Source organism: Haliotis cracherodii, unplaced genomic scaffold, assembly GCF_022045235.1.
Source record: "Haliotis cracherodii isolate W230 unplaced genomic scaffold, xgHalCrac1.p SCAF_9, whole genome shotgun sequence".
In the NCBI taxonomy this organism is placed as follows: Eukaryota; Metazoa; Mollusca; class Gastropoda; order Lepetellida; family Haliotidae; genus Haliotis; species Haliotis cracherodii.
The window spans coordinates 31,048,985-31,075,939 of NW_027266343.1; the positions used below are offsets into that span (position 1 = coordinate 31,048,985).

The 26,955-nt window shown below is 41.0% G+C and overlaps 1 protein-coding gene across 2 annotated transcripts in view; it reads left to right on the forward strand.

Moving 5' to 3' along the window:
• Window positions 1-9,367: 9,367 nt before the first annotated feature.
• Window positions 9,368-26,955, forward strand: part of LOC139452098 (protein mono-ADP-ribosyltransferase PARP14-like) — a 30,261-nt gene continuing 12,673 nt past the window's right edge. The window contains exons 1-15 of one of the 2 annotated variants that reach the window (XM_071233415.1): window positions 9,368-9,566; window positions 11,922-12,058; window positions 12,323-13,616; window positions 14,327-14,509; window positions 14,670-14,993; window positions 15,713-15,955; window positions 18,980-19,219; window positions 20,630-22,390; window positions 22,576-22,852; window positions 23,419-23,642; window positions 24,331-24,410; window positions 24,750-24,971; window positions 25,621-25,836; window positions 26,484-26,586; window positions 26,717-26,854. In XM_071233415.1, coding sequence (XP_071089516.1) covers window positions 9,368-9,566; window positions 11,922-12,058; window positions 12,323-13,616; window positions 14,327-14,509; window positions 14,670-14,993; window positions 15,713-15,955; window positions 18,980-19,219; window positions 20,630-22,390; window positions 22,576-22,852; window positions 23,419-23,642; window positions 24,331-24,410; window positions 24,750-24,971; window positions 25,621-25,836; window positions 26,484-26,586; window positions 26,717-26,854 — 5,641 coding nt within the window. The remainder of the gene's footprint in view (window positions 9,567-11,921; window positions 12,059-12,322; window positions 13,617-14,326; window positions 14,510-14,669; window positions 14,994-15,712; window positions 15,956-18,979; window positions 19,220-20,629; window positions 22,391-22,575; window positions 22,853-23,418; window positions 23,643-24,330; window positions 24,411-24,749; window positions 24,972-25,620; window positions 25,837-26,483; window positions 26,587-26,716; window positions 26,855-26,955) is intronic. The other variant, XM_071233416.1, reaches the window with a different exon arrangement.

Genomic DNA, 26,955 nt, shown 5'->3' on the forward strand with positions numbered 1-26,955 from the left:
GTCTTTTAGACAAGCACGCGATCAGCAAGAGGGGAGCACATGGATGTTATCTACAGTACCAATAGAGTTTTTCAACTTTCGATCACATTCCTTTTTATTTTGACATGTTGTTCGGAGCCTTCTATTATCCCGAAGACACCGTCTGTATGAACAAACACGATTCCATATAGGAATATATAAGTCTTGCGACAATTCTACATAAGTTTTTTTATAACAACATGTATTATATATTACATATAAATTCATTTTAATTGTAGTTATTATGTAACCGTGTTCAGAATCTGCAAAGTTTTCATTGTAAAAGGCCTTTGCCTTTATAACTGAAGTACTCTTCTTTGTATTTTTACGCAGTCGACTTAGTAGTTCAGTAGCTCAATACGATATTACATAGTTAGAACTACACAAATGTTGAGACCGCCACTGCAACTTGAGTGGCTTAATAAATAATATATAATGTAAATATACACACAACACGTTGAATCCTGTGCTGCAAATCCCGTCGCTCAGCACTTTGAGTCCTACGTTGCAAATTCAGTTGTTCAATACACTGTTTAACGTCACATCAATGTGCCAGTAATCAAGACGGTCTGTAAGTAATCAAGTAATCCGCTCCGTCAAGTTGGTTGGTTGGTTTGTTGTTTGCACTCGGCAATATTCGAGCTATATAAAGGCGGTCTGTAAATAATCGAGTCTGGACAGTGATTAATATCATGAGCATCGATCCACGCAATTTGCTTCTGTTTTACATTTCATCAATGTGCCAGTAATCAAGGCGGTCTGTAAGTAATCAAGTAATCCACTCCGTCAAGATCTGTTTTACGTTTCACCAATGTGCCAGTAATCAAAGCGGTCTGTAAGTAATCAAGTAATCCGCTCCGTCAAGATCTGTTTTACGTCACATCAATGTGCCAGTAATCAATATGATCTGTAATTAATCCGCTCCGTCAAGATCTGTTTTACGTCACATCAATGTGCCAGTAATCAAGGCGGTCTGTAAGTAATCAAGTAATCCGCTCCGTCAAGATCTGTTTTACGTCACATCAATGTGCCAGTAATCAATGTGATCTGTAATTAATCCGCTCCGTCAAGATCTGTTTTACGTCACATCAATGTGCCAGTAATCAACGCGGTCTGTAAGTAATCAAGTAATCCGCTCCGTCAAGATCTGTTTTACGTCACATCAATGTGCCAGTAATCAAGGCGGTCTGTAAGTAATCAAGTAATCCGCTCCGTCAAGATCTGTTTTACATCACAAGTCATCAATGTGCCAGTTATCAAGGCGGTCTGTAAGTAATCAAGTAATCCGCTCCGTCAAGATCTGTTTTACATCACAAGTCATCAGTTTGCCAGTAATCAAGGCGGTCTGTAAGTAATCAAGTAGACCGCTCCGTCAAGATGCGATAGTAAACTAGCCCGCAGGATTCTGGGGCCTCTACTGATGCATGTTTATCGATCTCAGCATTCTGCATTTACATGTCATTGATGCTCACATTTCATGCTGTTATTATTTTAGGGCCCAGTCGTCTAAGGCGTCACAACTTGAGGTGCAGAGTTGCTTCCCTTAGTCGTTCCAAAATACCTCTGATCGTGGGTTCGAGTCGCAGATTCGCCCTGATTATGTTTCTAGATTTGTCGGTACAGTACCACACGTTCTCATCCGGGCATTTTAATCCGGACAAATTCAGTAGGAACGTTAGCGTCAGGATATACTGTTTTTATCCGCTCATAGGAATAAAAAATAAAATAAATTTACTTTATCTAACTATTGACATGTTGAATTTTATATAAAACAATGTTCACCATATGTATATATTGTAATTTGTTTCAAATTGAAAGTACAGAAGGATCTTTCATAGTCTCATAAGAGAAATAAAGATCGCTTGATTCATTTGACCTGTTCGATTTGTTGTTGCTTCAACTATTTTCTGTTTGAATATATGTAACAGCCAAGAGTATGTAACAATCAAGAGCTGTTTTATGTGACATTCAAGTGCTGTTTTATGTAACAATCAAGAGCTGTTTTATGTGACAGTCAAGAGCTGTTTTATGTAACAGTCAAGAGCTGTTTCATGTAACAATCAAGAGCTGTTTTATGTAACAGTTAAGAGCTATTTTATGTACTAGTCAAGAGCTGTTTTATGTGACAGTCAAGAGCTGTTTTATATAACAGTCAAGAGCTGTTTTATGTAACAGTCAAGAGCTGTTTTATGTAAAAGTCAAGAGCTTTTTGTTACCTTTTGCTGGTTGCAGTGTCACGCAAGGATCGTGCTGCTTCTCCCGTTACGTTAATAAAGCCCCTGTCACACTTATTAGGAATCAACAGGAATCAAGCAGAACCAGCCGGAATGAAGAATTTTCAAAATTCGTGCCACATTCGGGAGGGAATTTCAAATTAACCAAGCCGTAAGAATGCCGTTCGAATACTTAGAATGCGCTTCGAACCCGCTTCGAATGATTCTTGCACATTCCGATGCATTTGCTCTCGAATGCAGCTCGAATGTATTTGGAACACAGTAGGAATATTTAGAATGCTGTCAGATTGCAGTCAGAATATTTAGAATGCACTTCGAATGCCATATGAGTGCGGTTCGATTTCTGCCCGAATACCACCTGAAGTCTGGTTGGAAGGTGCCTCGAATGCTGTACGAATTCAACTCGAATGCAGTCAGAACGCTCCCCGAATGGCCGCCGAATATGGTTCGAACGTCCAAGAATTAAAACAGAATGCAGCTTAGAAAGTACTTCGAATGGCACTGTATAAAATCTGTTGGTATACATGGGAAAATGTACTCTAAAATAAAAGCTTTATCTTCAAATATCAAATTATGTGTACAATATGGTGACGATGCAACCGATTTCGTTTGACTGTCCTGTTGGCTTACCACGAGGATGTATCTTGAGCCCGATATTGTTCTCATTTCTTATCAGTGAATTGTATTAAGAAATTATGACCAACGTTTAACATGGCATTCAGATGTTCCCAGGTGTGCGTTTAATAGAAATTATGAGGCTTCTTTTTGTCGATGATGGCATTTTGGTATCGAATTCTGTTGTTGGACTACAGAAACAACATATCACTTTTCAAAGGGTTGAAATTATTAAGCTAATTACAATAAAACAAATTTTGACATTTTTAGAAGAGGTGGCATGAATGAAAGGTGTTTTTTCGCTGGTAAGTGTGTAAATGTTCTGAAACATAATAGTACATATCTTGATGTTATGTTTACCCATTTAATGAACTTCAAGAAAAGTGGTTCGGATTTAACATCATGTGCAAAGAAGTACTTAACTATGGTAATGTTTGTCGCGCAGAATGTCGGAACTTTTACACCGAACATATTATATAAATTTTTAAATGGATCAAAAGTTTGGTGGTTTCAGTGATACGATTGTCTTGAAAAGCAACATGTTTTAGCCTGGAAAAACATACTCATCCGTTGGTCAATTAATACTTAATTGTATGGTCATGACGAGAGCGCCAGATACCCATTTCTCAGAAACAAGTTTATTACAAGAACTCTGTCAAAATATCCCCTTCCTGCTATTATTTCTCTTCTCTCTTTAATAGATGCTGCTGTAAAATTTAACTGCCTATTTATGCTAAAATGCAATTTTGATTAGCAACGAATTGTTAAGCATAAAGATGTATCCAAATATGGAAAACTACTTATATGTAACTCCTTTGTATAAGCGCCCCAGGCCTTACATGCAATGAATACCTTTGACTTGACAAAGACTTTGACTTTGATACGGTTTGTAATTTTGTGGGTCAAATCCAAAATTGTAAACAGTCATGGCAAGCTACATAATTATTTTAAATTGATTGAGAAATCCACACATATTATGATATCACCCCAAAACTAAAAAAAGAAATCGTGACAGAAGGTCACATCGGTGTATTGGACAAACAAGAAAAATACAAGTATGATACATCAAGCATAAATACACGTTTTTCGCAGATTTCTACATGAAAAGCCTCATTCTCTGCGGGTTTGTGTCACAACAGTCTGGCAAGATCACCGTTGGCGGGTAAGGTGAAGGAAGACACGAGCAGTAGCCAACACTGACACTGACAGTCCCTTGAAACAAAATACTCAACAACAAATGTTCCTGTGACACCAACATTCTAGTGTATTTTTCAAACAAGTAAAGTTTGGTTTTTCAATATTGTAGTACATGTATGGAATTTAGTCACAAAAACGCAACTACTACAGAATATCATGCATTCCATGCAAAAGTTGACTTTTATGCAAGCCCGATGCATTTTGCTCCCCAAGAATGGCTATAAAAACATGTGCGTTAACGGGATTCCATATGCATTGTTTAGCATCGTGCTGACAACAAGTCGCCTCAGATGTGCAGGGATTGTCGCCAGAAGACCCGCCAGACGTCCCATTTTGACAGGAAACTACCGTCAAGCACGTCTACAGTGATGCAGCAAGACAGCGGACCCGTTTGACAGTGGTAGAGGGAAATCTCAATGGACAGCGCTACCGCGACGAGATCATTGGCCCTGTTGTTCTACCGTTTTGCGTCGTCATGGCCCAGGCATAACCTTTCAACATGACAACGCCCGGCCCCATATTGCTCGACTTGTTCAGGATTCTCTTCAACAAAACAACGTGAATGTCATGCCCTGGTCGGCTCGCTCCCCTGACCTCTCACCAATCAAGCATGTGTGGGATTAGATGGATCGGCGCCTTCGACGTCATCCACGTGCTCCACAGACACTCCAGGAACTTCGAAACATGCTCCAGCATATATGGACAGATATCCCACAGGTCTTTGTGCGACGCCTGGTCCATTCCATGAGACGAAGATGTGTTGCTTGCATCGCAACCAGAGGTGGACACACACACTATTGATTTGTAAATCGATATTTTGGCATGTTCATGCTTTTTTTTTTATGAAATCACGCATTTTCTGAAGTCAGTATGTCAAATTAAACCATTTGAACACTTACAGGAGTCTTTTATCTGTTGCAAACCAAAATTGTTTCATATTTGGTAAAAAACATGACTTTGCATTAAATCTTATTCGATGTCACAGGAACTTTTGTTGTTCATGCATTAGTTTAGCGTCAAACGAAATATACTTTTATCTCATTGTGATCGGAAGGTCCGGGGTTCGATCCCCGTCCGCGTCATACCAAAAGACGTTAATAGATGGTACTTGTTGTTACCCTGTCTGGCGCTCGGCATTAGGGGCTGAGACAAGGACTGGACAAGTGCAATAATCTTGGACGCGACGTTAAACCAAATTTCACTCCACCTCACCTCAGCTCTTGCATTTTTGTAATTCACTGAGGCAGTGATAATTTTATGTGGTCATATCATATTTCATAATTATTTTCCCATTGCACCAAAGGGTTATTTCAACAAATGTTTCAGAGTGATGAAATAGATTTCTAAACATATTGATTAAGTATTACATTGATGATGAAGTGTCCTGTATGTACTGTTTATATTACTCTATACTAAAGCCGAATGGGCATGCAGATCACTGTTTTATGACGTCATCGCTTATAGACCAGTCTCACCTACAGTATCAGTAGGAAGTACTTTGGTAGAAAGTTAACGATTTGATCAAGTTAACCTTTTTCATCTTTACAAATCTTTTAAACTCGCTTCTGTACTCACGTGTGGGGCACCGGGCTGAACAGATGTGTTTTTCTGAAAAAAATAATATACCTTATATGTTAATGCTTATGGTTTTTAACCACACTGCCAACCACATATATTTACTACATTTATATTATGCAGACTCTGTTTAGAAATAATGTACAATAAACAGACGATAACTGTTGTTCAAATTAGTTGTATTGAACAAGAATACTCTTTTAAAATATACAATTCAATATCGTCACTGTATGCCATGTTGTCCGAACAGAGTGTGCACTTTGGTGTAATGTGTAAAATCCATTTCTGGTGTCCCCCGTGATGATGCTGGAATATTGCTAAAAGCGTCGTAAAACCACAACTATTCACTCACGTACGCAATGGTTGCAAATGGTTGAAGTGCCAGTAAAATCTTAAATATGTGTGTGGCTAGATTTTAGCAGATCGACGGTAGCGAATAATGAAGAGTTATCCGCTCTTGTGTAAACATGAACGTGCCAGGCTTGAATATTCAAGAGGTTTCGGGATTGGACAGTGTCTAGAAGGCTGGCTGTATCTATACGGGGGCAATAACAGGGCGATTCGAAGCCCTTTCAACGTGACTTGTGGCGTATCTACTTGCCCGGTGCAGATTTGAAAAGTTGCAAACACCGACAGCTTTCTGACAGCTTCCAACACCATCAAGAACGACAGTGGCACAATTCTAGACATTTTGTGAATGCATTTACATTAACTAGTCGCCGGGCGTGACCACCCGATCCATTTGGTCGCCTCTTACGACAAGTATAGCTTATTGGAGACCCATATTTTTACCCCAAAGGAGACAAGTATAGGTTGCGGGAGACTTATATTCTTACCTAGAATCCCCCAAAGAAGACAAGTATAGGTTGCGGGAGACCTATACTCTTACATAGAATCCCCACAGGAAGACAAGTATAGGTCGCGGCAGACCTATACTCTTACATGGAATCCCCACAGGGAGTCAAGTATAGGTTCTCGGAGACCTATACTCTTACATGAAATCCCCACAGGAAGACAAGTATAGGTTGCGGGAGACCTATACTCTTACATGGAATCCCCACAGGAAGACAAGTATAGGCTGCGGGAGACCTATATTCTTACATGGAATCCCCACAGGGAGTCAAGTATAGGTTGCGGGAGACCTATACTCTTACATGGAATCCCCACAGGGAGACACGTATAGGTTCTGGGAGACCTGTACTCTTACCTAGAATCCCCCAAAGGAGACAAGTATAGGTTGCGGGAGACCTATACTCTTACATGGAATCCCCACAGGAAGACAAGTATAGGTTGCGGGAGACCTATACTCTTACATGGAATCCCCACAGGGAGTCAAGTATAGGTTGCGGGAGACTTATATTCTTACATGGAATCCCCACAGGAAGACAAGTATAGGTTGCGGGAGACCTATACTCTTACATGGAATCCCCACAGGAAGACAAGTATAGGCTGCGGGAGACCTATACTCTTACATGAAATCCCCACAGGGAGACACGTATAGGTTGCGGGAGACCTATACTCTTACATGAAATCCCCACAGGGAGACACGTGTAGGTTCTGGGAGACCTATACTCTTACATGAAATCCCCACAGGAAGACAAGTATAGGTTGCGGGAGACCTATACTCTTACATGGAATCCCCACAGGAAGACAAGTATAGGTTGCGGGAGACCTATATTCTTACATGGAATCCCCACAGGAAGACAAGTATAGGTTGCGGGAGACCTATACTCTTACATGGAATCCCCACAGGGAGTCAAGTATAGGTTCTGGGAGACCTATACTCTTACATGAAATCCCCACAGGAAGACAAGTATAGGTTGCGGGAGACCTATACTCTTACATGGAATCCCCACAGGAAGACAAGTATAGGTTGCGGGAGACCTATACTCTTACATGGAATCCCCACAGGGAGTCAAGTATAGGTTCTGGGAGACCTATACTCTTACATGGAATCCCCACAGGAAGACAAGTATAGGTTGCGGGAGACCTATATTCTTACATGGAATCCCCACAGGGAGTCAAGTATAGGTTGCGGGAGACCTATACTCTTACATGAAATCCCCACAGGAAGACAAGTATAGGTTGCGGGAAACCTATACTCTTACATGAAATCCCCACAGGAAGACAAGTATAGGCTGCGGGAGACCTATACTCTTACATGGAATCCCCACAGGGAGTCAAGTATAGGTTGCGGGAGACCTATACTCCTACATGAAATCCCCACAGGAAGACAAGTATAGGCTGCGGGAGACCTATACTCTTACATGAAATCCCCGCAGGGAGACAAGTATAGGCTGCGGGAGACCTATACTCTTACATGGAATCCCCACAGGGAGACAAGTATTGGTTGCGGGAGACCTATACTCTTACATGGAATCCCTCTCTCGCTGACTTGGCTGATGCATGTCATCGTTGATCGATGCTTATGATATCAATTACAGGATTGTCTGTATTATGTATAGACCGCCGTCAAATAACTGGAATATTGATGAGTGCGGCGTTCAAGAACAAACAAACAAATAAAACAAACTCCCTTTCTGGCAGATTGTCTGTCACAAAAAATACATCGTTAAAAGATGTCTTTTATATAATGTTTAAACTCATAGCTTTAATAAAAAAATATACAGTTTAGCAGCCGTAACTGAAAAAGTATCCAGTCTTCATGCAAAATCTCAGGCACCCCACCTAAATCCCAAATACCAAATGGTTGTTCCATCAGGACTTGACAATATTGTATATATTGTGTGTATATCACCTCCAGCTCATTTAGTCAGTTGGGTCAGGAATAGATTGATTAATTGTGATGTCCTTTCACGCCGATCTGAACATCTAGGGTGTTAGCTTAATCATGTTAATACGGATAAACCAAAAGTAATGCATCTCTGGTGCGCAAACCTATCGATGCCACTTTGGTGGCATAATTATATTTTATAAATCACAATTTCCCGTCATTTCAAATATTTGCTTATGTTTTTGCTTTTTTAAATTTCCTTTTTAAATTTCCATTCGATACTTCCATTATACTTTCATAATTTCGATTATTCCCTCGTCATTTCAAGTGCATTTCAATAACTCGTTTATTTTTTCTCGTTACTTCGATTATTTTCTCTTTATTTCGATGATTTTCTCCTTATTTCCAGTATTATAGAGAACAAAACTCGAAATTACGAAACAAATGATGGAAGTAACAAGAACAAAACTCGAAATTACGAGAGATGATTGAAAATATAATTTGATAAATTTCGAAATAACGAGTAAATAATCCACATTACGAGATTTCGTTATTTCTTTAGAAATTCGAAATAATGAAAAAAACCTCGAAATTTCGAAAACAAAAATTGAAAAAACATGAAAATAATTTCGAAAAACAATATACAATTATTGAAATAACGAACCCCCCCCCCCCCCCCCCCCCCCCCCGCTAAATCTCACCCCACCCCTTCCCATCCCCATTCCCAAACCTAACATAAATAATAACCAGTCCCTTACTCTCATACCTCCAATTACTACCACCCATTTTAGGTACACATACTTATGTGACAGAAAGGAAACTATAAATAATAAAACAGACCGGTGACATTCGCCCACACTCGTCTGATTCTAGGTATCTATTTGCGTAGCCGCAACAATGCAACAAAACGAAAGAGAAAGGTACTTAGGAAATCCTACTTTCGTTTTGATAATATAACGACGTATCATTTAAAAATGGCGCTTGTCTTGTGACAATGTCGAGCCGAGAGGAACTCACAACGCGATCTGTTTTAATCACAGGTCTCCCAGACAATGTTAATGTCTGGGAGTTTGTGAATGCTTACTTATCTCAGGTTGGTGTCAAGAAGTCAGCTGAAACTGTGGACTATGTCGGTGAACCCGAAGAGACCCAGGGCAAGCGCGGATATGTTGTGTTACTTAAATCAAGGATCGGTGAGTAGACTCTGATAGGGAGGTTATATGTAGCCGTAGTTGTTGTGTCACTGTGCATGTTGTGTGTATGATAAACTCAATACTGCCGATAACAGGAGTGATTTAACAAGCCTCTAGCGACACGCCATTACTAACCCCTCATAACACGGTATGACTCAGCTGTTATTCGATTAACAGTGTGCAGCCATTCATATATTTATCTGATCACGTATTTTTTCTTTCCATTAATCAATATTCATGACAAGATTAAGTTAACATCCACAATCAAGTTACACAGTCTCGTTATAGGCGCACACACACACACGCACGCACGCACGCACGCACGCACACACACACACACACACACACACATACACACACACACAATACTTCAGTATTCACCATATTCCAAAAATCCAAAACATATATTCCACGATACAGAAAGCAAAAGGAGGATATGTCTATCTTGCTTAATCAGAGTAATAGCATCGCGAATGACAACACAATGACACAGACATATGTATTTACTTTGTTCATAAATGTATATAATTCTTCTAATAATGAAAATGACGAATACCGAAGCAGTATACCTCTTATAGTAGATATCTTTTGAAACACCCTATCGACAACCACGCTGCATCCCGTGCATCACGTGTGTATACTAAAACACGTACACAAAATAATACAAAATAACATCCCACCAGGTATGACCTAAGAGACACTAAATATAAAATGATATGTATAACGTCATAGATCAGAATAAGATAAATTAAGACATATACCCACACAATGTTTAATGTTTAATTCGCCCATACACACACACACACCATATCCTTCCCTCTCTACATACACACACACCACCACCACCACCACAACTAACAACCCCATCTCCCCCCCCCCCCTACCCCTTGGAACATTTGATAAATTAATGTACAAGGAGTTTAACATCTATTAAATATCTGCTACATGTGTGTCAGTGTGGATGTCTTGTGTATGTTATGCATTTACGACCCGGTCGCTTAATTCATAACATATACTATCTCCGGTAGCTATTGATAGACACAGCGACACCACTTAAATGGGACACAGTGAAGCCCGGGTGTTTGTAAGGGCGAAGTGTTATATCACTTGATGTCAGGCATTGCTTCAAACACGGTGTAGATCTCATTCGTGACGAACTCGTGTTATTCCGGGACAAGCCGAATAGCGACTCGTGTCCATTTATGCGACCGGGTCCCGTCTTACCGCAAACGGCATACCCAAAATAATTGTCAACTCGTTGAGTCATGGTTCACATATATTTTCACATATATCATATATATTTCAGATGCAATTTAAAGCACATCGGGACATACGGAATTATACAGTATGATTGAACACATTTAACTTTGTCTGGGGTATATTTTTAGATGTAATGTCAAAATTGATATGTAAAATCAAAAATTATCCCTGAGGGATTCTTTGACGAAAACTTTAAGTCATACGAGCATTCTGATTGGTTTGTCGTATTTTCGCACATAACATTCATCGATAGGGGGACGAGTCTTCTTGCAGGTTACGGAAGTGGTGACGAATGAGGGTAGATCTATGAACGCCTCCATTCCTGATTGAGATGTGTAATTCCCGTTCAATTGGCGAATGAACATCAGAACTACTTCAGACAAGAACGATAACTCTATTTCTGTTTTAGTCCAGTAGCATTCCCCTATTGCTGTTTTAAAAACAAATTAAACTGAATTAAGTTTGGAAAGCCAAACAGATCGTCAGACATAAAACTCAATGGAAAAGCAACTTGCTGTCAATTGAGCCGTAAACTGAATGTAAGCAAGCGCACGTGAGTGGATTTCATTTTCTCGCCCTGCATGGATTGTAACTGCGGAAATGACGCCATGCATTTTTTCATTTTTATCAAAGTACCCATTCCCTTACGTGCATTTACAAAAAAAACTTACAATTAACTTTTCGTATTAGATCCATGGTCATTATTTATCAAACGGATCCTTCAAGTCAATATTCTTTGTCCTGACAATCCCAAATGCTTGTTGAATACACACACAAAATTCGTGGTAAAATTGAAATTAAAATAGTATAGTGTGTGTGTGTGTGTGTGTGTGTGTGTGTGTGTGTGTGTGTGTGTGTGTGTGTGTGTGTGTGTGTGTGTGTGTGTGTGTGTGTGTGTGTGTGTGTGCTTAGACAAAAACTAAGGGTATCTCGACCAACGTACCCCTGTCATCAAAACAAATCAAACCTAGCTTGTTTTATGTTAACTGACACTGCACATAGTACAAGTCTTTCTGTAACATCTTGGTACAATTGTATCAACGTTGAATCACTGATTGGACCAAGGTTACCTGTTCTCGTTGTCCCATCGTACAGATGCACGCAAGATACTGGCCGAACACCTGATGGCAGAGTGTAGGTATGAGGGAGGCGTGTCGACAATATGGGCGGTGAGGTGTCCCGACGAGCTCATACCCGAACCTTGGCTGGAAGATCCTCCAAGTTACATCACGGTAATGATAACTCTTATATTTGAAAAAATAGAACTGTCATGAAACATACTCTGAGATCAGTGATTAAATGTGTAGCAATTTCAGTCGTAACGTTTGTACGTATGACAACAATATCCCTGATATTTTCAGGACAAAACAATATTTCATTGGGACAAAATGTCAACATTTAGGAACTTTGTTTGAAAAATATATGTGTTTAATTAACCATTATGTGTAGTGAATAAGTTGATATCATAATGAAGCTTTTATGTTAAACTGGACCAGACACCTAATATCAAGGAAGAAGGTCCACCATGTAACTCAAACAGCCCCCAACCTTCAGAAGATATAAGAACTGATGAACAGAAGCCCCTAGCAAGAAACGATCCTGTGCACGCAACGGTTGCCCCTGCACAACCCCAACATACTGATGTCCAGACCGTGAGCGTCACTGAGCAGGAAATAAGTTCAAGCCCAGTTTCCGATTTTCGAATACCATCACATGCTCTAACACCCCCAACTTCCCAAAAGCAAATTACGAAATCGCAACAATCCGAAGGGGACAGCCAATTATCAAACAATCAAGACCAATCTCCCTCTTCCCAGGTATCTCCAGGCCATGGATCAAATCACCCATATCAGACACCTGGTAGTGGGTATCTGACGCATCTGCCAACTAGAGATCATCCGACTGCTGGCCAATCCTCTCAGGTATCCCCAGAGACACCTAGAATTCCCCAAGACCCACAACGGAATGACCAGGGACCCAGAAATCAAGGGCCACAGGACGCTCTTCAGAACATGATCCCAACCAGAGAACCTGGTGGATCCCCAAGACTGCAACATGTCGAATTTACACAGAACATGCATCAAGGACCTGCTCGACAGAAGCACCCAGTAGGTCCTCAGCAGAACATCCAGACAGGCTTTCCTGAGACATATCCACATCCTGTAACTGTACAGCCATACTATTATGCCCCTTGGAATCTCCCGCAAAACCCGCAACACCCACAATACCCACAACACCCACAACACCTACAACACCCGCAACACCCACAACACCTACAACACCCGCAACACCTACAACACCCGCAATATCCTCAAGCAACTGGACCCCCTCAATATGGCAATCCTGGGAGATTTCCACAACCAGATCCAAATAACTATTTCCCATACCCACGTGGGACCTATCCACCACACCAACCACATCCAACACAGGGTCAGCACTACCAATTTCCAATACAAGGTGAACCATACCAAAATCCAACACCAGGTCAACCACACCAACGTCCAAATCAACCCCAGGCATACCATCATCCACCGCTCCAACAATACTATCAAAAACCCTATCCACCAGCTGAACAATATCCACCAGGAAGCTACCCAGGAGCTCAAAACTATCCACAAGGACGCCAAATGCATCCAGAGGACGCGCCTTCTCCCCACCAATTGTTTGGGGCACATCTCCAAGAGCAGACATATCCTTCAACAATACCCAATCAACAACGATCTGCCTCTGAACACCCAGGTCCCCAACCTATCCAGGACTCACAGAAACAGGATGGACTGAAGCGTAGAGGTATGGTATATCTGGCTCAATTATTTCGAGAGTTCCACTGGATATGTCTATGTTATACCAGATACAAAAGTTAAAAGATATTGATGTCACAGAATGAAATGAACAGTATCTTCCACAATTTAGATATCTCGATCAAGGAACGCACAATACACATAAGAATATAATGATCGAATGTAATATCTTTCCGATATATGCGCATATGTATTTTAGCAATTCTCAATGTTGATTGGTCAATTAAAGTCATATGTCGTCACAGTGCTAGAGTGTTGAAAAATATACACGACGTCATCCATTGTTCATGACGTCACAAATCGATTACATTACGTAAGGATGCCTTCATTTTTCTTCACTTTCTCTCATAAAATGTCAATGAATAATACATAGGGCTCTACCTACCCTTAACTCAGAAGTACTGATGATCTGTCCCTCGTGAATGGATGGTGCAGGTCCTTCACGAAAGGCTCGGGATAAACATCATTCATTTACTCGAGACTAATCATCAGTAATTCGTCGTAGACCATCCTTGGTTTGACCAAATATGATTTGAGGCCTTCATAGCATTACAACTGAGTATTGTAAACCCCTGAAAAAAATTAGTTGGCCACATGCTTACATGGTATTTTCCAGCTACTGTGACCCATCTGAAAATTTGGTTTTCGAAATATTTACAAATAAATTATTCATTCATATGTTAATCGTTTCATTAATAGCCACACCAGAGGACTGTCCCACCATCCTGGAAGTGAAAGGTATACTGCCCTCCACGACTGAGGATAGTGTGAAGCTGTATTTTGAAAACAGGCGGAGAAGTGGTGGAGGAGAGGGAGAGGTGGTTAAGGTGGATATGAAGAAGGGGAAGAAGAAGGCTCTGGTCTTCTTCAAAGATCCTGAAAGTAGGTTTCTGTGTATACTTTTAAAAGTTCGTATTAAAACTTGGTAGTAATAACACTCGGAACCCTATCTACATAAAACAATACTACTGTGACAGGCAAATTAGTCCCTTGGATTTTCATAGGTGTAATATGGAAATAACGGAGGCCATCGTTTTTTTAGCTGCAGAACGTATCCTCAAAATGAGGTCCCATCTGATTAACAAACAACGTGTGGAGGTTTTGGCTTACACAGAACCCTCCTGCCATACGTCCGCTGCTGCTGCTGCTGCTGATGATGATGATGTTGATGATGATGATGATGAAGACGATGAAGATGATGACAAACAAGAACAGAGCACTATTGAAGTCCGGGGATTTGAACCGAATACAAACCCTGAAACTCTGGAATTTTACTTTGAAAACACTAATAGAAGTGGAGGCGGAACGGTGACAGGAAGTGAAATGAAGGATGATGTCATCTTCATTACGTTTGAGTCTCCAGAAGGTAATCTTGACTCCTATGTTTTTGTATTACATAATTGACGATGTTAAATGATTTCCGATGTTAGTTTACAGAGAATAAACTGAAATGGTGAGGTGAAATGTTGTTCAATAGTACTCGCGCGTGCGTGCGTGCGTGCGTGCGTGCGTGCGTGCTTGCGTGCGTGTGTGTGTGTGTATTTGAGTGTGTGTGTATGTATTGTGTGTTTTGTGAATGTGAACGTCACTCCATGTGTGTTTTGTCATATGTGTTGCGTGTGTATGTCTGTGCGTGCGTGTGTGCGTACCTGCTTGTACTAGCCCGGTTTAATAGTACGAGCCAGTTGAGATACCATGGCTCAGAATAACATGGATACCCCAGTCACTCACAATATGCTGACTCCAAGCCTTGTCCCTGTCCTTGTTTTATCCCCGTAATGCCCCGTAAGGCAGGGTAACAAAAAGTACCATCTTTCGTTGTAATGCGTCGGGGAAATAAACCACACAACTCTGAGGACAGACCAGAGATTCAATTGAAGTCATTCCCAGACACATGCATATTATCCAAGCAGAGTCTGTTATGGTTCTGTAATATAAAGCATGAGCTGTAATAAAGTGTTCAATGCAATTATGCACTATTTTCAATTATTATAACATGATTAAACAGAGGTCACACACTAATGATCTTATCTAATACAACAATTATATCATATTGTTTTACAAATTCATTATTTCTGTGTTCAGTGGTCCAAAAAGTACTGAAAAGGAAACACAAGGTCGATGGAGCAAATCTGACACTGAAGTTACATCGCCCAATACCTTGCTACAAGAACAGGTTTCTTGTGACTGGCGTGAGCAGCACAACTGTCAAGGAGAACTTAATGCTCTTTATGGAAGCACGGGCACGTGGAAGCATCGTTACTGAAGTCCTGTATGGGGAAGAGCCCGGGAAAGCATTGGTAACTTTTGAGGATCACAATATCCCTGGTAAGAGATAACACTATACATATTGTAGCGCAGCTACGTATAATCTACAAGAACTACATGTAGTTAATTAGTCATGTGGTGAATCTGCCTGGATTAGCAGAGAAATGGAATTTGGGCAAGAAGTTTATCTTAAGCATCGGGTATGTCGATGATCTTATCTGATCTGATACCGTTCAGTTCTAATTCAAATAGCATCTTCCCTTCCAATGATCTACCCACCTGAATCAGAAATATAAAGAGACCAGTGAAACTGTCTCATCTGTTTCATATCAAGATCTATGCTTCAAGATTCGGAGTAACAATATCCATCTAAGACTGTATGAGAAGTAGGATGACTTCCACTTTCCTATAGTCAAATAGCAGTTCCATCCTTTGGGGTCTGCATTTCATAAACTTTGAGGTACAATCAAGCATGCTCCTTCTATGAAGATTTCATACAACGCTTGCTTAAATGTCCTTTGATCTGGCTTACATTTCAATATTCACGGCTTGAGTAAAGCTTTCCAAACGTTTTAAAGTAAACATATGGAGGACAAGTATAATAATCGATGCCGTATGTTCCCGTGGTTATTTTTTAGATGAACAATCAAATTGCCTTTGCAATTTTTTTGTTCCACCGGTGCCACCTGTAGGGCATTATACGCTCACCTTTTCGAGAACAGGGGGCACGTGTGGCTCAGTCGTCTAAGGCGCCGCGATTCGATGTGCAGAATTGCGTCTTTGGGCACGCCAGAAACCTATGATTGCGGGTTCGAATCCCGGTTCACCCCGATTATTTTTCTAGGTTTGTCAGCACCATATTCATGCTCGTGGTTTTCACCGAAGTGGTAAACGTCCGATACCTGCATCACTTCGAGCTTTCCTCCCACATTAAGCTGACACGCCGCGATATAACAGTAATCCTGTTTAAAGCTGCGTTAAACCCAGCTTACTCACTCAATATTCGCGAACACCTGATATCATCACTATTTGGTAGTGATTCATAAGCACATGCTTATAAGATAGTCGAAATCGTACAATCGACTCTTCTTGCAGCAAAGGTTCCTTATAATATGGGAATGAATTTGTGAGATTTATTAGAATTAAGGAAATGGTTTTATGTAGTTTTCTTTATTTGATTTCTTGTGTTAATGGAATGGAATTTGTCGCTTGTATTTATCCATGTCATTGTAACATTGAAGTGATTCATACAACAGATGCTCACGTAGTTGTGTTCAAATTAAGACGAAAGCTCATGTTTTCCCTTTTTCGTTATTACAACACTATTCTTACATCGTTACAAGTGTAACGGGTTACAATAATATCTGTACCTGTGGAGAAAATCTGTGAGGAGGTTCACGATTATGACATTCTTATAACAACGTGCATGCACGTGTGTGTGTGTGTGTGCATGTGCGCGTGCGTGTGCGTGTGTGTGTGTGTGTTTGTACGAGTTCAGACTGATGTCAGTTTTATAGTGCTAGCCAACTGATATACCATGCCTCAGTTTAACATGGATACCCTACTCAGAAACAAGATACTAACTTCGAGCCGACCAGTTCTTGATTTAACCAGGCAGGGTAACAACAAGCACCATCAGTTTCGGGTCAATACCCAAAGTGTCAGTCAATACCTGGTGTGACCACCATTAGCATTGATCACTGCCATACATTTCCTGTACATTGAGTGGAGCAGACGATTTGTGAAGGCCCTAGGGATCCTCGAGCACACATCCACAACAGCTGTGCGTAGTTCCTCGGCAGTTGTAGAGACTGGGCGCACATTGTGTAGACGCCTTTGAACCTCATCCTACAAGTGTTCGATGGGGTTCAGATCAGGGCTGAGGGCTGGCCACGATAGAACACGGATGTTGTATTGATGCAAGATGAGGACGAGCGTTGTCCTGCTGGAAAATGTGTTGTTGATGTTGTGCAAAAAATGGAACAACGAGGGGTCTGATCACCGCTGAGCAGTGACGCCGTGTACCCGACCTTGACCAACATTAAGAAAGCACATGGGTCCAAGTCTCGCATTAAGTCCAATCCCTGCCCATATCATCACGCTAGGTCCACCCCATGGATCCCTTTCCACAACGTTTCTGTCAGCGAAACGATCACCTCGACGCCTCCAAATTCTGACTCTTCCGTTTGCATGGGAGACACAAAAGCGACTTTCATCAGAGAAGATGACACGCCTCCACTCGCGATGACGCCATTGTGATGACCCTGTGCCCACTGAAGTCGTGCTTGTCGATGCCGTGGTTGGAGAACAGGACGACGCGCTGGTCGGCGACATCTGAGGTTGTTGGAACGGAGACGTTGGATCACAGTGTCCCGGCTAATGTGTCGATTATGTGTTCCGATGATCTCTCGAGCTGTTTCACTTGCAGTTAGGAACGGATGTCGCTGGTGTTGACGGGTAATCTGCCGATCTTGTCGAGGTGTGGTGACCCTAGGACGACCGTTCCGAAGAAGGTCATCTGTGGTCTATGTTGCATTGTATAGATGCAGGAGACGGTAAATTGTGGTTATGTTAACGTTGAAATGAGGGGCAACATCTTGGACAGACTCTCCAGCTTCCAAACGTCCGATGGCCAGGTTTCTCTGAATTTGAGTTAGGCGTGGCATTGTTGACCAAGGAGTGATAGGTCCAAGAATCGGCCACAGTTTTATACCTACTACACTTCGTGACAGTTCGTGCTATTTCGATTTCGAGAGAAATGGGTGCATGATACCCACATATTCATTGAAATGGTGCGTTTTGGCTATTCGTTTTTTATGTTGCGTTTTTACTCGGGGCTTCCAAAATGCAACCAAAAATATTGATAACACCATCAGGCTTCACTACATGCTAAAACTCGTATCAATTTATTGTTCCGTGTTTGTTACCTATTTGCTTAAAACCACTTGCGTTTCTTTTGCGTGTGAGTAGAGATTATGAAACGTTTAAATGAACGTCAATCTATCTACAGGTGTCAACAAAATTATGTCAGTATCGTTTGATAGTAATTAACAAGTATAGCTTCCTTATCATCTCACTTTTCAGACTTCGAAAGATTGCAACAAGAGTGCAGGAGAAGGAAGCTTGAAGGACAATTCATCATGGTTCATAAAGTACCTGTATGTGACAGTGTGGCCATAAGGGGACTGAAGGCAGAGTCGACTGAAGACACTGTGCAATTATACTTTGAAAATAAAAGATCTGGCAACACTGATGGAATCCCAGCTACAGTCTCCTTGCACAATTGTGATGGGTATTGCATTGTCAAGTTTGAGGATTATAGAGGTAATTAAAATTTCATCTGTTCGATGTAGTGAGTGAATTCGTATGGTTTAACGTAACTTTGGGAAGCATTTTAGTTATGTGTCTGCGTGTCAGCTTTATGTTGGGGAAGCCCGAAGTGATGCATGTCTTAGATATTTACCACTGGTGAAACCCTCGAAGGAATATAAAAAACAATCAGGCTGTCGACTGGACCACCCATGCCCCCAAAAATAGAAAACACATAGGCATCACTACCAATATATCAGTACAGCCATACCGTGAGTGAGTGAGTGAGTGAGTGAGTGAGTGAGAATGGTTTTACGCCGTTATTAGCAATATTCCAGCAATATCACGGCGGGGGACACCAGAAATGGGTTTCACACATTGTACACATGTCGGGAATAGAACCTGGGTATTCGGCGTGCCAAACAGCCTGGCATGGGTACAATGTAGCACGTGATGATGACTAGCTTAATTGAGAACTTCTCAACTAAATTATTGCCCTCAGCTGACTGTGCCAACCAGGGCCCCTTGCCTGGTGTGATATGATTGTCTTATTATATATGAATTATGTATTTATGTGTTATGACTTTCAAACATCTCGTACATGTATTATGTGAAATGTTGATAGTGAAGCGAATGCTTGGTGTCCTCTGAGTGCTATAAATGATTGCAGTCCTATCCATATTTTGACTGTTTACAAAGCGTGAAGATCCGGGCGAGAATAGGTCTTCAGCAACCCATGCTTGCCGCAAAAGGCGACTATTCTTGTCGTAAAAGACGATTAACGGAATCGGGTGGTGAGGCTCGCTGACTTGGTTGATGCATGTCATAGTATCCCAATTTCGCCAATCACTGGATTGTCTGGTCCAGATTCGTTTATTTACAGAACGTCGTCATGTAGTCACTGTTGGAATATTGCTGAGTGCAACTTGATTGTTTATTTTCGTGTAGTCTCTGAGCTTATGTCTTTGCAAAATAATGCCAACTTTGGCGTGAGACTCGATGTCTGATATACTGTGGAGTAAAACACTATTCATAATCTCTCTATCACGGCGTGTCAGCTCAAAGCCGGACGTGGTGTAGGTCTCGGGTCGACCTGGATTCGAACCCATAATCATATGTTTCTGGGCTGCCAAAGGGACGCAAAACTGCCCAGCGAATTGCGGTGCCTGAGACGATTGCGACACCCGTACTCTCATATGGTATAGGTAGAATTGGTAGGTGTAATAAAATATGCATGTTCTGACACCTTTCCAACAACATGGGCCATGGCGTGTATATATCAGCACCACAACCACCCGATACCCTGCTGTGTCATCAAAGTTCGATGCAACTGAACTTTTGCTGCATCATCAATAAAATCAAATATTTCATTTATTGATCTAACATCAGTCTGAAATCAGATGAATATGTGTTTTCTGGTTTCAGCCATAGATAAAATCCTTCCAAAGCAACACACGATTGATGGTGCAAAACTGACTGTGACGCTTTACATGGAATGTCTTGGACTAGGCAGTGAGGATACGGATGGATCTTGGTACAAACAACCACAACCATTTACTGTTCAAAACCTTGACGAAACCAAATGTTGGTTTCTGCAAAACTCAAAGACCGATGAGGAGGAGCTCAAACGGGGACTGAAAGAGCGACATGCCGAAATTGTATGGGTCTCTCTCTTTTCTGCAACGATGACATGCACGCTCAACAAGGATGCCCCAAATGCTGTCAAGCTAGCAAAATCTTGGAAAAAAGACACAGAGGACTTTCTGAAAGGTTTTATTGATCACTTTAAAACTGAAGAATTTACAACCCTTGAACAGATGTGGGGGGATGTGAAGAAGAATGTGACCGATATCCCCAAGTCAAAGTTTGTTCTCGTGAAAATGTCTGATGCAGAACATAAGGTCACAGTAGTCGGACATGCCAGAGAGGTACATCAAGTCGGTACCAAAGTGAGGGAAACTGTAGAAGGCGTGGACAACGAATTCAGAAGAAAACAGAAGGAGATTACTGAGCCGATCAAAACTTTGAAGCCACTTCAGCTCCAGCTCCTTGTGATGGATGGCTATGTAGCAGATATTGAGAAGCGGTATCCTACAGATTTGAAAGTGACTGTCGATGTCGAACATAACGAGATTATTTTCAAAGGTCAAGTGAACGAAATCAACGAGTGTAAAGTTTTAATGTATGAGAGATGTACGAGTTACAGTTCACACAGACTTACACTTTCCCAGGGACTGGTTTCCTTTCTAGATCAAAAGGACGTGAAGGCTATGGTCATGAACAAACTGGAGGATACGAAGATCAGTGGAGTATGGGATATTGAAAGCAAAAATGAAACTGTAATTGTCATGGCAACGACGGAAGAAAATGGTGCTGCTCTAGGGCGAACGCTCAAAGAGATGATCGTAGAGCATCATGAGCCAATTGATGAAGAAAATACCTCCCTTCTGTCTTCTGACAAGTGGGCAGCCTTTCAAAAAGCAGCAGTGGAGAGATATGGCAGTTTGGTGAGTCTAAACATTGACCGGAAGGCCTCCCATGTTGTAATTGTCACCTTTGACAACACAATTAATGAAATCAAAGAGGAGGTTCGCAACTTTATCCTACAGAACTCGGTGTATAGGCAGATAGTGAAAATGCCCAGCCCAGTCTACAGATTCCTACGTGTGTATAGAGAAAGTGAGCTCAATGATATCAGCCATGACATGGTGAAACACAGTGGCAAACTGGACTACAAATCGACAGCACAACAGATAACAGTTAGTGGCTGCCAGGAGGCCCTTACCAAAGCTGTGCAGGATTTGACAAGTCTTGCAAAGAAAGTCATTAATAAGAAACACACCCTCAGGAAGTCTGGGATCGGAAGGTTCATCAATTCTGAGAATGGGAAGAGAGGCATTGGCTCAACAGAGAAAGAGAGTCAATGTATAATAGAAACGTCATTTGATGAATCAGTCAAAGTAAGAGTCGAAACGATTAGCGTAATACCTGCCTCAGTCTCTTCTTCACCATGGGGTAGAAACCCAACTGGGACCAGAGTTATCGCTAGCTGTGACATGGACTCGAAAAGAAGGATTGATGTTGTCATAGGTGACATCACAGCTATGGAGGTTGACGTCATCGTCAATGCAGCTAACAACAGGTTAGATCACATTGGAGGATTGGCAAAAGCCATAGCAGTTAAGGGTATGTATATTGTTTATATTTAATGCTTTTATAATGTATATTTGATGTGATAGGACGTGATTAATTGAACCATACAAACAACTTGTTGTGATTCTGTCAGTATACACAACCAGATAACAATAGCAGGCAATTTCAAGGATTCCAACATCTTCACATCGAGTTTACAATTAACATAATGTTATCAGGTGGACCTACAATTCAACGGGAGAGTGATGAATACACTAAGAACAAGGCTTTGAGAGCGGGGGATGTTGTAACTACTGGTGCAGGACGTCTCCCCTGTAAAATGGTTGCCCATGCCGTCGGTCCGTGTTGGTCTGGTGGTCATGCTGGGGAGGAAGGAGACCTGAAAGATGCCATCATGTTAAGCATGGAGAAGACAGACAGACATGGATACAAGTCTATTGCGTTACCTGCTCTTAGTGCTGGAATATTTGGGTACCCAGGAAATCTTGCTACAAGGTTAGATCAAGACTGAATGGTGTCGTCTAGATTTGTGTCTTTACAAAGTAGACCTCACAAATGCATCATGTCTAAAACAACGTCACGAACTTCCTTTTAGTTTGTTCATTCAACTGAAATAGAGAATATTTCAAAACGTTTGACATGTATGTTGTTGGAGTGAATGATTGAGTGATGTGGGTTTACGCCACTTTGATATTCCAGTTATATCATTTATGTGCTTGGGAACGTTCAGGTGAATGAGATATGCTTTTATGTCAATAAAGTTGGGTATGCCATTCGTACATGATACTTACGTTCATCAACCAAGTCAATCAACCTTGCCATCAACTGGAAACGTTGAACTCATTGAAATCCTCAGGTGTATGTTAGTCTCATAAATGAGAAACCACATTTTAACTCATATGCAAATACTATTCTAATGCTATTTTTATAACCAATAATAAGTAAATATGCACACGAATGGTGTGTTTTCGGGACTCTTTTGCAGGAACATCTACCTACAGTCAATATCTGATGTATCAATATCTTTATTTCTAGATGATTAGTTTCATGTCTCTTTTCAGGCACATTGTTGAGGCCATTAAGAAATTCTTCACTCTGGAGAGTCCAAACAGCGGTGTGACGAATGTGTACCTGATTGACATGAACGGGAAAACCACCCAGCTGTTCGCCGAGGCTCTACAACTGGTGTTCAGTGATCGAAGAGTGGCGCTGACACAGAGCAACAATACAACTGATTTACGCCCTCCAATAGCTACAAAACCCAAACCAGTCACTGGTGGTGTCCGTAAATATTTTTTGGAGTTGTTCGAAGCTTAAGATATGTAATATAACATAAGAGCTCTTTTTCTAGTGACCGCCTCCGTGGTCTAGTTGATACAGCGTCTTTCCAGAGAGCGTATGGTCGGTGGTTCAATCCCCTGATGTTTCATACCAAAAGACGTTAAAAGATGGTACTTGTTGTTACCCTGCATGGTGTTCAGCATTTAGGGAATAAAACAAGGACTGCTCAGCCTGGAGTCAGTATACTGTGTCTGAGTGGGGTCTTCATGATACACGCCAGCATGTTATCTTAGTTGCCTAGCACTATAAAATGGGCATTAGTCCAGACTAGTACCAGCAGCTACGAACAGATGCATGCCCATAGCTGTATAAGCGTAATAATCTAGAAGGCTAAACCTCATTCCACCACACACCCTCTTTCTCTCTCAACTATGAGTTATTTAACTATTGAGTTACTTGGGCTTTTTAAAGCTGTTTTTGACGGTACTCAGTGTTTAATAATTGCACCTACGAGCATAGTCAGGGTTCTGGCAACCCAAGGTTGTCTTTATGAGTTACCTTCACTTAGAATGTGCACACAAGTCAGTGTTTGTGGCACTGAGGGTGCTTACAGACAATTCCCCGTCTGACATCATGTTACTTGAATATTGATTTGATTAGTACATGGTGGCTGTGTTTCTTTCTCTCACAAGGTGTCCTTCCAACTCAAGGACAAAAAGCATCTTCACACAGCAAAGTGACAATTGTCAAAGGCGAAATTGCGAAACAAAAAGTAAGTATGGTATATTAAGTGCTAAGCTGTGTAATATGATGGTCGCTCTGTCATGTGTAGTGCGTGTCTTTCAATTGCAATGCTTTGCGTGATATATAAGAGTCTTAAATGGATGATGAAGTGAAGGAACAGTAATAAGGGTACTCATGTTGGCGTCTACATTAAGCTTTCCTAATCAATATAAACGGTCTTTCTATTGTGTTGCTACTGTAAGTCAACCAAGATGTTATCTGACCATTGAAATTGTAGATATACACAGAAACACGCCCGAGCACTTTCTTTTTTATTTCATATCATCGCAGTCTCAAAGTTTTTGTAATCAGCAAGCATTTTCAATAGACCGATGCTATCATAAACTCAACGTCCAACAACCTTGATCTTAACAACGGAGCTGTGTCCAAGTCGATCCTGAAAGCTGCAGGGAACACAATACAGGATGAGCTGTCAGTGAAGTATCCCCAAGGAATAAAGCCGGGGGATGTTGCTGTCAGTTCTGGAGGAAACTTGGGATGTCGTGTGTATCATGCCTGTCTGTCCACTGCAAGTGCCTCTAGTTCTGATGTAAGTTAACCCAGTTATTTTTGTATCTCTGAATCTGAAGCGTCCTTTGTAACCAACAGTTCAGCCGTTTATGTTTTTTAGCCTGATAAAGTTAAGTGAGCTTATGTCGTGTCCTGTTTGACCAGTGGCTATCATTCGTCGTCCGTCGTAAACATCTTCTTCTTGGAAACCACTCCAGTGAAACTGAACTTAAATAATCTTCTTCCCACCAATGACAGCCCAATTTGTTCAAGAGCTAATCTGATTTTCACTATGGTCGCCTCGTTAACCATATTGGCAGAGCTATTTTTGGCCATTATTCAGACATGTTCTTTCATAATAAAATGAAATTTTGTAGATGTATAATTATCGGTGGTGCTCCACACATTCAAAACTTTGATCCTATTTTTTACACTTTGACAGTGCCTGTAAATTCGAAAAGCTCGTTAAGCTTCACACTTGAAACATCATCTCCTCAGTTACCACAAGCTCAATGAGGCTAAAATGTCACATACCTGTTCCTAAAAATGATGACACACCAATTTTTTCAAGAGGCTCGAATCCTATCTGACACAGCAACCATATCAAGTATCTATTTGTGGACATTCATAAAAGATGGTAATTGTTTAAATGGCTTGATTTTTCTCCATATTGCCTTTCCCTTGAACAGGTACTTCAGAATATCATTCTGAAGTGTTTGCAAACAGCTTCTGATGACGGATGCCGAACCATTGCCTTCCCAGCCTTAGGCACAGGGAACCTGGGCTATGCACCTGACTTCGTGGCTCAGACTATGTACACAGTTGTCAATAACTTTCAAGAGAGAAGCACCGCACTGGAAGAAGTTCGAGTTGTGATTTATCCATCAGACAAACAAGTCATCCAGGTAAGAGATAACACATTATTACAGCATTATTATTATTATTATTATTATTATTATTATTATTATTATCATAGTGTATGTTAAAATTGATTTTTCGATGGAGCAATATGCTATGTGTGTCAAGGACACATTCGTCTGTAGCTTCTAGGTGGTCATAGAAAGGGAAACATTTTTTTGACGGTTGCAAGTTTGACTTAACTGCTCAGAAACTTGAATACATGTATGTATCATTCCAAACTGACTTTTGTGTGAGATGTAGTATTGGTGTAATCAAACATATTTCCATGTGTTAGAAAACAACACCTGATGACAAATGACGAACCATTGCGTTACTAACCCTTGACACTGGTAACTTGTGTTATGCAACTGATTTCATGGTTCAGACTATGTACACAGTTGCAAAGGAGATAAGGCTGTAATTGCATTGTATCACAACGCTTTGTATGTCATTGTGAGTTTGTGACGTCACCAGTTACCATAAGAAAGGTCGAAGATTCATGCGGGATGTCCTGATAGAATCTCACACTCATATTGTTATCAAAAGACACTCGATGGAGATTCTTAATCTTAAACAAGGAATATATTTTATTTTGTGTTATATCTGTACTCAAAGAGTATGTGTGTGTTTTCTTTTTCAATCCTTCACGAAGGCCTTTGAAAAGTATAAAAGACAAATGGAGACAGGAGAGATAACTGAGCCGGCAGTTATGGTAAAGAATCGCCGTTCTTTCTTTGAACAACTGAACACTGAAGGTATGCTGAGAGTTTTGTTTTCTGTGTTGAGGGAAACCATTTCTTGTTCTTTTGTTGAAATAGGGACAGTATCTGGTTCATTAAATTGTTCAATTATATTTGAATACATACATTTTAACTTGTTTTGAAGATTCATGGGTATCCGAGACTGAATCGGACGGACTTCAGATTGGACGGCTCAACGTTCAGATCAAACAAGGGGACATAACCAAGGAGGACGCTGACTGCATCGTCAACAGTACAAACCCTGAGCTGGACCTACAAAGAGGTGAAAAAAGAGCGGGTTGACGCTGTAGATCAGTAGTAGTTTGTATTGCTTGTTACCGTTAAACTGTTAGAAGGATGTCAAATCTTTGAGTATTAACAAGC